Source organism: Pseudogymnoascus verrucosus (genome assembly GCF_001662655.1).
Source record: "Pseudogymnoascus verrucosus strain UAMH 10579 unplaced genomic scaffold scaffold_15, whole genome shotgun sequence".
In the NCBI taxonomy this organism is placed as follows: Eukaryota; Fungi; Ascomycota; class Leotiomycetes; order Thelebolales; family Thelebolaceae; genus Pseudogymnoascus; species Pseudogymnoascus verrucosus.
In genome coordinates, this window is record NW_017263666.1 from 338,973 (window position 1) to 352,374 (window position 13,402).

The 13,402-nt window shown below is 50.2% G+C and overlaps 6 protein-coding genes across 6 annotated transcripts; 4 read left to right on the top strand and 2 right to left on the bottom strand.

Moving 5' to 3' along the window:
- Positions 1–847: 847 nt before the first annotated feature.
- Positions 848–3,233, top strand: VE01_05054 (uncharacterized protein). The gene is made up of 2 exons (XM_018274520.2): positions 848–2,685; positions 2,744–3,233. The coding sequence occupies exons 1-2, from the start codon at positions 1,312–1,314 to the stop codon at positions 3,074–3,076; spliced, it is 1,707 nt and encodes a 568-aa protein (XP_018131549.1). The 5' UTR covers positions 848–1,311; the 3' UTR covers positions 3,077–3,233.
- A 452-nt stretch (positions 3,234–3,685) lies between these two features.
- VE01_05055 (uncharacterized protein) lies at positions 3,686–5,288 on the bottom strand. Its single transcript, XM_018274521.2, has 3 exons — positions 4,577–5,288; positions 4,409–4,521; positions 3,686–4,360 (listed from the first exon to the last, which is right to left on the bottom strand). Exons 1-3 carry the CDS (start codon positions 4,629–4,631, stop codon positions 4,295–4,297), a joined length of 234 nt encoding a protein of 77 aa, XP_018131548.1. The 5' UTR covers positions 4,632–5,288; the 3' UTR covers positions 3,686–4,294.
- VE01_05056 (uncharacterized protein) lies at positions 5,208–7,255 on the top strand. Its single transcript, XM_018274522.2, has 2 exons — positions 5,208–5,527; positions 5,588–7,255. The coding sequence occupies exons 1-2, from the start codon at positions 5,279–5,281 to the stop codon at positions 6,758–6,760; spliced, it is 1,422 nt and encodes a 473-aa protein (XP_018131551.1). The 5' UTR covers positions 5,208–5,278; the 3' UTR covers positions 6,761–7,255.
- A 347-nt stretch (positions 7,256–7,602) lies between these two features.
- On the top strand, positions 7,603–9,610 carry VE01_05057 (uncharacterized protein). The gene is made up of 3 exons (XM_018274523.2): positions 7,603–7,918; positions 7,962–8,602; positions 8,656–9,610. The coding sequence occupies exons 1-3, from the start codon at positions 7,758–7,760 to the stop codon at positions 9,174–9,176; spliced, it is 1,323 nt and encodes a 440-aa protein (XP_018131550.1). The 5' UTR covers positions 7,603–7,757; the 3' UTR covers positions 9,177–9,610.
- A 391-nt stretch (positions 9,611–10,001) lies between these two features.
- Positions 10,002–11,507, top strand: VE01_05058 (uncharacterized protein; the record flags this gene model as incomplete). Its single annotated transcript, XM_018274524.2, has 4 exons — positions 10,002–10,196; positions 10,257–10,684; positions 10,748–10,858; positions 10,907–11,507. The coding sequence occupies 4 exons, from the start codon at positions 10,002–10,004 to the stop codon at positions 11,487–11,489; spliced, it is 1,317 nt and encodes a 438-aa protein (XP_018131547.1). The 3' UTR covers positions 11,490–11,507.
- A 119-nt stretch (positions 11,508–11,626) lies between these two features.
- VE01_05059 (uncharacterized protein) lies at positions 11,627–12,750 on the bottom strand (the record flags this gene model as incomplete). Its single annotated transcript, XM_018274525.1, has 4 exons — positions 11,627–11,813; positions 11,866–12,292; positions 12,348–12,415; positions 12,467–12,750. 4 exons carry the CDS (start codon positions 12,748–12,750, stop codon positions 11,627–11,629), a joined length of 966 nt encoding a protein of 321 aa, XP_018131546.1.
- Positions 12,751–13,402: the final 652 nt, after the last annotated feature.

The following is a 13,402-nucleotide window of genomic DNA, read 5'->3' on the forward strand; positions in this document are numbered from 1 at the left end:
CCCTCTCACCCCGGCCCTTCGAAATCCCGAGGTACACTACTATACCATACTACAGTACGCCCCCCGTTGGCGGCCGATCTCGTGCCCACAGCCCAGCCAGCGCCCCTAGTCCCCACCACACACATCCCCAAGTCTATTCAAACCCACTCCAACCCATTCACAACAATCCATGAGCAGGATCGAACTAACCACTGTAGCTCGGCTCATCTTCGTGTCTGTGAGAAACCCCTTCCGTGCGAAGAAGTAATCCCCAATGCTACCCTTACTGTACATCTCACATCACAGCTCACAGCATCACACACTCACTTACGGTCGTAGCTGTACCCCGTGCACTAGATACCATGGGGAAGGTCACTCTCTTCGCCGCCAGCCGTACAAACGGTACTTGCCCCATACCCGTAATTAGATACTCTACTCGTACCCTGCTACCCTGCTACCTTTTCTACCCCTGTATACCCAAGTCTGGCAGCACACACATCCACATCCACATCAACCCCACCCCTTGTGGTCAAATCTCGTGTGGAAAGGGCCGATTCCAACCTTCATCTACCTGCCGCCAAGTGCCAGTAAAGTGCCAGTGAGTCCATGTAAAGTGCCAGTAAAGGCGCCCATCCAACGCCAGCTAGCACCCAACTAGCACCATATCCCCCAACGCCACTACAGCTCTAGTCGCTGCTCCCCGTAAATGCGACCAGTAGAGCTCTCCGCTTTCTCTCTCTCCGCGTGTTGTTTGATCCTTCCACTCTTACCATACTAGTAGTATTCTTACTACTGTTACCACTCATACCACTCCCACCATACCAAAGTAGTAGTAGTGCTCATCCTCAAAAACCCACTCCAACATCCCCAGCATTCCCCCAGCTCACTACCCCATCCTGTCAAATTCACCTCTAGTAGCCAATCGCAATCTTCAAAGACCTCAAATATCCCATAATCTTGGTCCAGCAACATGAATTCATGCCCTTCTCACCCACCCATATGCAGCAGCATAGCTCAGATCCTTGTCACTAACGAAAAAAGTAACATGTGGTTGGTGCTGGGGTACGCTTGCTAGGTACCTTTGATTGAACGCCAACCCCCTAGACCAAAGCACAACGTGAACGCGCCCCTCCTTCCTGAACCCTTCCTGACCCCGAACTTATATAACAACAACAACCTCCCTGCACCACAAAGCTTCCGATCTTCTTTCTTCAGCTTCGTTCAACAACAATCAACAACCTCACCAACCCTCCTTCTTCCCCTCTCTTTCCTCCCCCCTTTGTCTCCATCAACAACCTGTCCCGACTGTCAACCCCCAAAACAACAGCAGCAATGGCGGGCGATGGAGTCATCCGTGGCACGACCGATACCGAGCGTATCGAGGCCCCCGTGACTGTCAAGGCATACCTCATGTGTGCTTTTGCTGCCTTTGGTGGTATTTTTTTCGGATATGATACTGGATGGATGGGAGGTGTCCTGGCCATGCCTTACTTCATTCGCCAGCACACTGGCTTGGCATACCCGGTCGATAAATTTGGCAAGGACACCGTATCTGACGCCTACGTCGCCTACAACAAGGCCTTCCACATTTCTGCCCGTGATCAGTCTCTCATGACCTCCATTCTGTCCTGCGGTACCTTCTTTGGTGCCATCGCTGCTGGTGACATCGCCGACTTCATTGGTCGTCGCCCAACCATTATTCTCGGATGCGGTATCTTCTCCGTTGGTGCCATCCTGCAGACTGCCTCCACCACTCTTGCTGTCATGGTCGTTGGCCGTTTGATTGCCGGTCTCGGTGTCGGTTTCATCTCCGCCATCATCATTCTGTACATGTCTGAGATCGCGCCCAAGAAGGTCCGCGGTGCTCTCGTGTCCGGTTACCAGTTCTGCATCACCATTGGTATTCTCCTTGCCAACTGTGTTGTCTACGCCACCCAGAAACGCGATGATACCGGATCCTACCGTATCCCCATCGCCGTGCAGTTCCTGTGGGCCATCATCCTCGCGACCGGTCTATTCTTCCTGCCCGAGTCCCCCCGTTTCTTCGTCAAGAAGGGCAAGCTCGAGCAGGCTGCTAAGGCCCTCGCCTCCGTCCGTGGCCAGGCAGTTGACTCCGACTACATCCAGGATGAGCTTGCCGAGATCATCGCCAACCACGAGTACGAGATGGCAGTCATCCCCCAGACCACCTACCTCCAGGGCTGGGCCAACTGCTTCCACGGCTCCATCACCCAGGGCTCCTCCAACGTCCGCCGCACTATCCTCGGCATAGTCCTCCAGATGATGCAGCAGCTTACCGGTATCAACTTCATCTTCTACTTTGGAACCGTCTTCTTCACCTCCCTCGGCACGATCAGCAACCCCTTCCTCATCTCCCTCGTGACTACCCTCGTCAACGTCTTGAGCACCCCTCTCGCCTTCTGGATCGTCGAGCGCTTCGGCCGCCGCCGCATTCTCATTATCGGCGCTACTGGAATGGTCATCGCCCAGTTCATCGTCGGTATCATCGGTGTCACCGCTGGTGCCCCAGACAAGAACAACCAATCTGCCGTCAAGTGCATGATCGCATTCATCTGCATCAACATCTCCTTCTTTGCCACCACCTGGGGCCCCAGCGCCTGGGTCGTTATTGGCGAGATCTTCCCTCTGCCAATCCGCTCCCGCGGTGTCGGTCTCTCCACCGCCTCCAACTGGTTCTGGAACTGCGTAAGTCTAAAAAATCCCACAAACAACAAGAAAAAAACAAATACTAACAAATTCCCAGATCATCGGTGTCATCACCCCATACTTGGTCGGTACCGAGAAGGGCCAGGCCAACCTCGGCGCCAAGGTCTTCTTCATGTGGGGCGCCCTCTGCTGCATCTCCCTCGCCTTCGCCTACTTCCTCGTCCCCGAGACCAAGGGTCTCTCCCTCGAGCAGGTCGACAAGATGTTGGAGGAGACCACCCCGCGCACCTCCAACAAGTGGGTGCCACACTCCACCTTCGCCGCCGAGATGCACCTCGCCGAGAAGGGCATCGTCATTGGCGATCGCCCGGCGACTGCTCCTCGCACCGAGACGGTGGATGTCGTCACGAATGCTAAGGAGGATGTTTGAGCGTGTGTTGAATGAGGGTTGTGTTTGGCCCCGTCGTGGTTCGGCTGTCCTCCTATCTTTGGGCGGGATCGACGGGTGTCACCCTCTCGGGTTAGGAAGTATGATAAGATGTGTAAAGGAGTTTTACTAGCGTTTTAGTTAATGGAGATGGAGAGAGTTAATGATATCCTCCTTCTTGAAATATTTTGATGTTTTTTTTTGGTTGTGTTCTTGTGAGTGAGTGGTGTTGGTGATGATGGATGGTGAGTGAGTGATCCACTGATCCACCCCCACATTGGCTTCGTCACCAGCCATATTGTGATAGATCGTTGTCTCAGCGATGAGGGGTAAAATCCACGATGGCGAGGATGTGTCCGCGATCAGAGCCCAGCATAGGGTTCTCTCTTTATCGACCTCCTCTTTCGAGTGTTCGTACTTCCCATTTTGGTAAGTTGTTATTTTAGAATGTTGGCAAAGTTGTCGACTTCTGGCGACGGGTGTGCGGGAGACGCGTCCTTAGCGCCTTCCTGGAAACAAAGGAATCCTGAGTGCATCACGTGCAGAATTACTAAACAGGATATATCACGAGAACAGATGGTTATAGAGTAGGTCACGTGCTTGGAGTGGAGGCAGCGGCTGAGGGAGCTGGGATGAGAAACTATTTGATGGCGGCGAAGATGATTGTTCTCATCCTTTCCTCTTCCTATGGATGGATGGATATCAAACTTCGTTGAGAAATGACAGGCAGGGTAGATGATGTGAACCATCGCTCTTGCCTGCCTCCCTTCATTCCTTCCGTCCTTCCTTCCTTCCTTCCTTCGCTCCTTCCGTTTCTCTTTCCTACGATGCTTTGCTGCTTCGCTCCTTCCTAACTTTGCTCTTTTCCCATTTACCCCTTTCCATCCTTTGCCATTTGCTCCTTCCGCCCTTCGCTCCTTCCCCTGCTTTTCTGTCCTTCGCTCCTTCCCTTACTTTCCCTTTCTTTTCTATCCATCACCCCTCGTCCTCTCACCACGGAGGTTGCCACGTTCATCAACACACACGATCTTGCGTCATGGGAATGAGGCCCACCTATCTTCCATAGGTTTAAGAGCATAACCTGGACGACAAGCACCTATAGATCCACAATCCCAAAAGGCTAAAATAACAAGCTATTTCTCGAAAGGAAATGATATATTGGCGCCGCTATGGGATCCTCGCACTATCTAACCGAAAGTGACCACACGCAATCCACAACCTTTAAGCCTTCCCTAGGATATTCTCCTCGAACACGCTGATGGTATGGCCGGTATTGTAGTTTTTAATCTCGGTACGTGTCAGTTGTGTTTGGATTTGTGGACGTCAACTACTTACCTCGTACCGCGGTTGTGCCGCACTGGCATTCACGCTCATGTTGGCCTGCAGGCCAGGCTCCATGAGAATATCGGTGATGATACCCGTGCTCTCTGTGGATTCGGCGTTTCCGCCTTGAAGGGGAGAGTTAGTGGTTTGAGCGTATAGTGTGACCCTAGGGGATCGTACCAGACATTGGCCTATAAAATACCACCTGCCCATTCTCGTACTTTGGAGTGCCCATTTTGTTTGACTTGGAATCGGAAGTCGTTAAAAGGAAAAATGTGTTGTTGAGGACTGTACAAGGTTGATATAACTCAAGATCTACCTGCTGGGAAGGAGACTATTTAAACCGTTAGAACAGAGTTTTTGAGTATTGTCAGCGATGGCTCTATATGATGCCATGACAGGCACAGGGCTTGTGTCATTTGTCCATTTCCCTAAGATCAAGGTACGCCCTAAACTGATAATTTTCCAAATGTCCCAAAGACTGGTAGTCACGGCGCATATGGAGGAAATCCATGGCGTCACCACTTGTAGTCGAGTGTATTGGTTGGCCGGCTGCGCTTCAAAATAGCAGTATACCTTTTATCAAATATGAAATATGAACTAACGAAAGGCACGAATCGCGCGACATCCAACTTTAATTACTATATTCAAGCCATATCCGTCCTTCCACCGCGACCCTGGCGTTCCTGGATCAGTCGTTGTGGATGGTCGATACTGCCACACCCAATCCAGCAGGCGGTGCGGGCCGCTAAGATAAGCCTTCCAAAGCAACGCCAAAAAGTCCGATAATAATTTCTACCAACGAATTTCGCGATAGCTCTTTCCACTCTCAGTCCCGCCCTCATAATTAAAATCCGCTGCCGGTTCGACCCGCCATTCGCTATGTTGAAACGGAAGCGCGAGAGCAATCCCAGGGGCCCCGGAGGAGGGGGCGCCGAAGCGATGGGTCAGCGCAGGGGAGAGGTGGAGGAGAAGCTGGTGCATGGGAAGAAGATGCTTAATCGGGCGCTGAAGACGGCGAAGGGGTTTGAGTGGCAGAAATTGGTGAAGCGGATTACGAATGCGAAAGCGGAGGGTGGCGATTCTGAAGCGCAAGTTGCTAGGCTGGAAAGGGAGCTTAAAGTGCTTAAGGTAGGTTTTTTTTGGCACCTGTTTGATGCGAGGGAGAATTGTTGCTGACTGGAGGGATAGGATCTCGAGATGCAGGCGCTGGCGGATGCGCATGTGCATAAGACGCTGTTGAAGTCGAAAACGATCGCGGAGTCGGGGTTACTGCCGGATTATGTGAAGCCGCCGGTGCGAAAGACTGGCTCAGAAGAGGATATACTGGCTATGGATAATGTGACGGCGAGGCTATATAATACGAAGCCGGTGAAGGAGAATATGACCCATATCATGACGAGCATTTATGCGGTTACGGGAATACCGAACCCAGCGAATAAGCCGAAGTTAAAAGGGAAGGAGGCAAAGGAACCGCCAGCAAAGAAGTCGAAGGGAGACGACAAGGAGGGGGCCACGAGCAAGAGCAAAGAGAAGCTGGTGGCTGATAAGAAGGAGGAGAAGGGGGTAGAGCCGGCTTGGGAGGGGTTCGATTCCGGATCTGAGTCTGATGGAGAATCAATCGACTTCTCAAAGTACGAAGGGCGATTGGGTGGGTCGTCGGACGATGAGAGCGACTCCGATAGCGCGGAAGAGCTGAAGAGGCCGGCAAAGCCGGTGAAGAGAACAATCAAGTCAAGAGGGATTTCGGTGTCAGTGTCGGGATCGGATGACGAAGGTGAACCAGAGGAATGGGTTCTATCAGACGAAGAAGAGGATTCAGATGAAGATGACGACGATAATGTGATAGAGCGATCTCACTCCCCACCTACGCGAGAGAAGAAGAAGCAACGCGAGCCACCGAAGCCGTTAAAGCCTGGATCACAATTCCTACCCACGTTAATGGGCGGCTATTGGTCTGGGTCTGAGGAGGAGGCTACCGATGTAGAGGATGAGGTGGCGCCAGCTCCGAGAAAGAACAGACCGGGCCAGCAAGCGCGCCGTGCTATTTGGGAGAAGAAGTTTGGCAAGGGAGCGAATCATGTTAAAAATGCGCCGCCACCGAAGGAGAAGGATGTCGTGTGGGATGCTAAGCTCGGCGCGGTATCCTCTGAGGGGTCTGGTAGAGGAAGAGGTAGAGGTGGATTCACTCGGAATAAGTCCCAGGTTACAGGCGAGAACGCTTCGGAGCTTGGGCCGAGGAAATCACGAGGAGTGGGGAGGAAGGACGATGTCGGGGTCTTGCATCCCAGTTGGCAAGCAGCGAAGAAGGCGAAGGAAGAGAAAAAGGCAGCCAAGTTCGAGGGCAAGAAGGTCGTCTTCTAGAGAAGTTGTTGAGAATATATTATTATCATTTCATCTCCTCCTGTTCCTAGCCCGCCATTGGATTATCCCGTGGTGAGGGCGATCAGGCATAACACGTGAACTACTAGATGAACTGCCGGTCCACCCAAACTGGTCCGCAAAGCGGACTCATTGCGGATAAGACGAGACATGGCCCGCAACGCTGGGCCTAGGTGGTAGATCCCTAGAGCACATGCGACGCGCTGGCTCACCTTATTGATGGGCCGTAGCAGGAAGACCAAAGCTATAAGATTGGTGCATATGAGGAGTAGTGCGTATTGTCGAACTAAGGCTTCGGCGAAGGGAGAGGCGGTAGCGAGTTGGAGTTCCTGCGATGGATTGACGAAGAAGTTGAGTGCTGCGGGAGTCTCGACGAGAATATGCACTCCGAAAGCGATGTGGAGGAAGGCGATCATGGCCTGACATCCGCACATAAATCGTGGCAGTCGTTCAAATCGCAGCACAACAATAAGTACTGTAACAACGAAACTATTGCTTCGATGATATGAGTATGCTATGTCCGTGAAACTTTAGAAGTGCAAGGATACATATCTATGCACCCTACAACGTAGGGATTCCCCCAAAAATATGAGACATGCGGTGATTGTGTTCGCGCCATTTGCAAACCTCGACCCATTGTCGCCCTGATAAGAACCCCTCACTTTCAACCCCACCAATCCTTCCAGGCCCTCTTGCCCAAACCCTCCATAGTTCTGACTTTCTCCACTTCCGTTGTCTTTAGTTCCCGACCCGCCATCATGCCGCGCTGGTTTCACGGATTATGGTCTGCGCCACTGCCCAGACCATATACCTCTGCCGCACACAATAGCTTCTTATCAGCCACGATTTATAACTTCGACGTCAATTAGCACAACCCTATGGCATAAAAAAAACTTTATGGGCTGGGATACCGTTGCATTGTCGGAGATCATCGTTTTCCGTAAACACCGGCCGTTCAACGTTTGCGGCCGGTGCAAACATGGCACGACCAGAGGAGACTGGCCATGGTTCTGCCACCTTTGGAACATTTGAAGACCTCGGCCTCGCAATAATCGGCCTTGGTGTGGAATATCCGGCGTTCCAGCTCACCCCGACAGATCTCAGGACTCTGGTTAAGCGTCATTATCGGGACTCTCCTGCGTACGTCGTTCCTGAGCTTCACTAGGCACCACTAACTTAGTAGTATGTCCAAAGTCATGACGATTAACGACTACACCGGCATAGACATGCGCTCCTCGATCGGTACTATCGACGATCCATTTGTGAATAGGAAAAAGGCGCCAGCCATTGCCGAGCTTAGCAAAATATTTATGAAAGAAGGGGTTGCCCTCGCCGTTACCGCGGCACAAAAAGCCCTTACAGAGGCAAGAATAGATGTCTCTGATATTACACATATCGTTAGCACTACATGTACGAACAGCTCAAACCCGGGATTTGATCACTACGTATGTAAGAAGCTTGGAGTATCGCACACAGTTGAAAAAGTCTTATTACACGGCGTTGGCTGCGCGGGCGGGCTGGCAGCGCTTAGAACGGCTGCGAATATTGCAATGGGTTCTAGTTTTCGGCGGAGACCAGCAAGAGTACTTGTAATGGCCCTTGAAATATGTACCTTTCTTGTCCGGAGCGAGATGGATAGCATTGACAAATTTCAAGAAACGAGGATAGGCGTCTCGCTGTTCAGCGACTGCGCCAGCGCGCTAGTTTTGAGTAACGGGATTGGAGCTGAGTGCGTCGAGGAGCCGATATATGAACTACTGGGCTGGGGCCATAAGATCATCCCCGATACCGACCGAGACTTGGGGTTTAATGTTGACCCATTAGGTGAGACATCCTGTAGAAAGGGGCTGAGTATTACACATACTGACGGACCATAGGCTGGAAAGTCGTCCTCTCACCTCGAGTTCCTAAGATTGCCGAGACAGCCGTAGACCCAATATTCAGAAACCTCCTATCATCAATACCTGGTCTCCCTCCTACCTACAACACCCCAGAGTCTTTCGACTGGGCCATGCACCCCGGCGGCGCCACAATCCTCTCTGGCGTAGAGAAAGCTATGGGAATAACGCCGGAGCACATGCGCGCATCATATGATATCTACATTAATCACGGAAACAGCTCCGCAGCAACAATCATAAGTGTCATGGATCGTCTACGACATAAAGATATGGATGCATGTGCCCCAGACGGAAAGGTCAAAGATTACGTAGTGGGATGCGCTTTTGGGCCAGGGATGGCCGTCGAGATGTGCATGCTGAAAAGGAACTTGAGCCATCGAGGAAAATCGCTACCAACCGGAGTAATTACACTGCCAGAGACGGAAAGTGAAGAGAGCAGGAGCGATGGCGAAGTTGAGCTAAGTTTGAGCGAAGTCTTAAACGGAGTCGATCTTGACTGAATCACCTTCCTTGCTGCTACTCGTGTCATTAAGTACAAGAGCCGCCGTGTATAACAGCTAGCGTGAACAGTAACTGTGATCAAAATAATGAGCGCGCTCAATCACTCGGAGTCATAATTGTCATATATGGCTACTTCAACAAACTAGTTGCTTAGAAATAGGACCAAGAAAGAATACGGATCTGGTTGATTCCGGTGTTAGTTCTCAGCTAATCATGGTTCGTCGTCGGACCTTTGGGCGGCACGAGGATTGTGGAATTGAGAGCTGCTGATATGGGTCGGCTGGCTCCCATTTTGACCTTGGATAGCAAGCGGTTGAATGGTTCCTTGGATTGTTGAGTCAAAATTCCTTCTAAATACCCTGAATTACAATCTAGAGGTGTCAAAAAAGTAATAATCTACTGTATAATAGGAGTAGCGAATGATAGAAACTACATCATCTATACATACGAATCGTATCATACAATTCCTCGACTTTTCCATCCGGGTTGGAACCGGTTTTGCAGCTTCCACTCTGCCGCTCTCGAGGTCCGTCGCCAATGAATTTCTATGAAACATTATATCAGGCTAGAATTTGTGTATATGCCTTTCTTGGCAATGTGCTCATATAGGTACCTTTATCCTAAATTACGAAACAGCGATCTATCCCTCTGGACTCATTTTGCCAAGAGATCTACCGGAAATGCTTATTTTGCCACGATGCAAATAACCCAAGATCGCTCGTGGGTCGCGGGGTATTCTACTAGGAAGACTATATAACATTGGAGAGATGTATGCCTTTTTGAGGCTTTTGGCTTAAAAAAATCGTGTCTAATGCAAGTCGATCATGATGTTCAACAGCCATTTCCTAGTCCTCGCAGTTGCCTTTGGCACATCATGGCTCTCTCTACCTGTAACAGGTAGTGTGATACCTAAAGAACAAATCATAGAAAGCCGCCAGGACACAGGCAATAAGTGGGTGGATACATGGACATCAATGCCCCAACTCGTGGAACCAGGCAACCTGCCCCCTTCGCCATTCGTAAGAAGCTAAAGATATAAAATCTTAGGCAACTGGAAAGCATGCTGACTATGGCAATAGACATCACAAGGTGCTGTTTTCAACAATGCAACGCTTCGCCAGACTCTCCATGTTTCCATTGGAGCTGATAGGATTCGACTCCAAATTTCAAACACTTTCGGCGGCAGCGACCTCCCGATCACCGAAGCTGCCATCGCTCTCCCTACAGGAGGAGAAGCAGGAGTTGGTAACATTGAGCCGTCACCGATAGCCGGTCTTACTTTCAACGGAGCGACGTCAGTAACAATCCCGAAGGGCGAAGTAGCATACTCAGACCCGATTGACTTTTCAGTTGCGGCTGAATCAATGCTTACTTTAACCCTCTATCTTGCTGCTGGGCAGACCAGAAACAGCATTACAGGTCACCCTGGGAGCCGGACAACGTCATGGATGCAAGAGGGCAACCAAATTGATGCAACTAGCATAACTGGATCGAGCGTCGCCCATTGGTAATAACTAGTCCCAATATACACCTCACTTATTTATAGCCTGATAGCTAATTCGCTATGCAGGTATTTTGTGAGTGGAGTAGAGGTGTGGGTTCCAGCGTCTCTAAGCAGTTTTATCATTCTCGGCGACAGCATCACCGACGGTCGTGGCAGTGACGATAACAAGAATAATCGGTAATAGCACCATCCCATGGTTCCTAACTCAAAATTAACTTTCAGCAGCTGGCCGGACTTGCTCCTTGCGCGGATGCAGACAAGCCAACTCACCGCAATAGGAGTTGACAACCAGGCCGCAGGAGGCAACCGCGTCCTCCAGGATGGCCTCGGCCCCAGCCTAATCAGCCGGTATAAGCGTGATGCTATTGGGCAAGAAGGCGTAAAATACATCATGATCTTTGAAGGCGTCAATGATATTGGAACGGCAGGGACTGACCAGAATACCCAAACTCGACTTGGAGACAATCTCATATCTGCGTTCACGCAGATCGCCAATGATGCACGCGCCGCTGGGATTCTCATCTTTGCGGCGACAATCACTCCGTTCTCAGGGCCAGGGCAGTCATATTCCGACCCTACACGCGAGAAAACACGACAGAGGGTTAATTCCTGGTTTATATCAAGCGGGCTGTTTGATGCTGTTGTTGATTTCGATGCGGTCGTTCGTGATCCGGCGACTCCTTCGCAGTTGGCACCAGAATACAATAGCGGAGACTATCTACACCCTAATGTCGCTGGGTATCAGGCTATTGCGGATGCATTTCCTTTGGACATCTTTACGGCTACTGCCAACAAGCGTACGGTATAGTTTACACCATTTGAAGCAGTCATTTATGGACAATAGATAGATGAAGCATACATATATCGTTGAGAGCTATAGTGATAGTAGCGCGAGAGATGTGTGCCCCACCTTTATAATCTACTACTGTAATTCTGCCTGATAATCTATTCTCCCGACGGCCCAGTGATTTTGGTCCCCAGTGCTCCAGGAGATCCAAAGTTTGGCGTGTTATCAGAATTCCAGTTTACTTTTTGTGCCATTGTATATCTCGTCCCATCACACGCTCCAGCACTGTTGGCATCCGCATGGTATACGTTCCAGATCTCAGTTCCATCTGGGCTCTGGAAAAATCTGCAATATGTTAGGAACCATGTTAGAGTGGAGTTAAGGATATTGGACGTACCCATTGTGACCTGCGCCATAATTTCCGTTTGCAGAGGTCAAAAATGGCCCAGTCTTCACCCAGCTTGCGGCTTTAGTTGGGTCCCCGCCATTCCAGGTCAGGAGCCCCAGCTGATAGCTGGCGGTCCAGCAGTCGCTCGCACTGTATGCCAGATAAGTCTTTCCACCGTAGTACATTGCAACTGGCCCCTCATTAACTGGGTTTCCAACAGTCTCCCAGGATTTCGTAGGCTGGGATATAACAGTGGTGGCTCCAACTGAGCCTGGCGAATTAAGTGGTGCGATACAGAGCGATTGGAGCCCGGCGCTGCTAAAGCAGGAATAGACAAAGTAGTTGGCAGAGGTGGTGCGGAGGATGGAGCCGTCAATTCCCCAAGTGTTCATTAATGTAGCAAGATGGCTGTAGCTGTCAAAAGGTGTAGCACCACCTTGAAGTATAATGTTAGATCCAGGGAGGGGTTTTCAGCAGAACAGAACACTAACCTTTGAGAACATTGGGACGCTGCCCGTTAAGATCGGCTGAGGTGCCAGCGGTATAGTAGATATACCAGCTAGAATAATTCAGCTAATTATATTGGAAGGCCTTGATCGGAGAGACTCACAGTCCATCAAAATAATGAAGCTCAGGCGCCCACATATTGCAGCATCTACTGGCAGTTTTGTCGGTCCAGACAATTTTGGTTTCTCCTTTCTTGAGTCCTTCGAGAGTGGTAGCCCGAGTGATTTGCAAATTAGTCCAAGTCGTTGTCATCAAATAATAATAACCGCCTGTGTATACAATGTGAGGATCAGAGCCATCTTTCGGTTTCAGTGGGTTTGAGAAGGTTGCCGCGCTAACCAGGGAAGTCAGCGACAACGCCGTGGTAATGAAAGTAAAAAGCTTCATTGTGCCTGGTTAATTTTAACAAGCAACGGCTCTGTAATAGGCAACTGTGTCAGAGCGATAAAGGGAAACTCCATCGCTTTATACGATCAATCGCGAGGCTGCAGAAGCTTGTTCTGCGAGGTAAGTTCCACCAATTATATTCATATATTAATTAACTTATTGCATCAGCCTTTCTTGACATTGAATATAAAGATCCAAGAAATAAGATACATTAAAAAGCTGGGCGAATGACGGAGGCACGAAGCCTGTACGGAAATTTAAGATTCCGGCAGTTGGACTGCATGTTATCGGCGCAAACCGCACATTGCATAGTGGTTGTGGGGTAGAAACATCAGCAATTCCAGGGTTGAAGGGTCTTAACGTGGTTGTCTACGACGGCACTCACATCACCGCCTGACGGCGCCCACCAGTTTATGGCCGTACATAGTAGCTAGCAAACATACCACAGTACAATTATAAAATTGAAGCAAAATCACTCGTAAAATCCACTAATATTGATATGGTAAGCGTACATTACGATGCGCCAGGCAGCTATTACATATAGTCGGTTTAGAGTCTACAAAATACCGTGGGGGTTAACATCTTAACTTAAGGCACTTCCCCCTTAATATCACGGACAATTATATCAGCATTCGCGTTGATACGCCCGGCA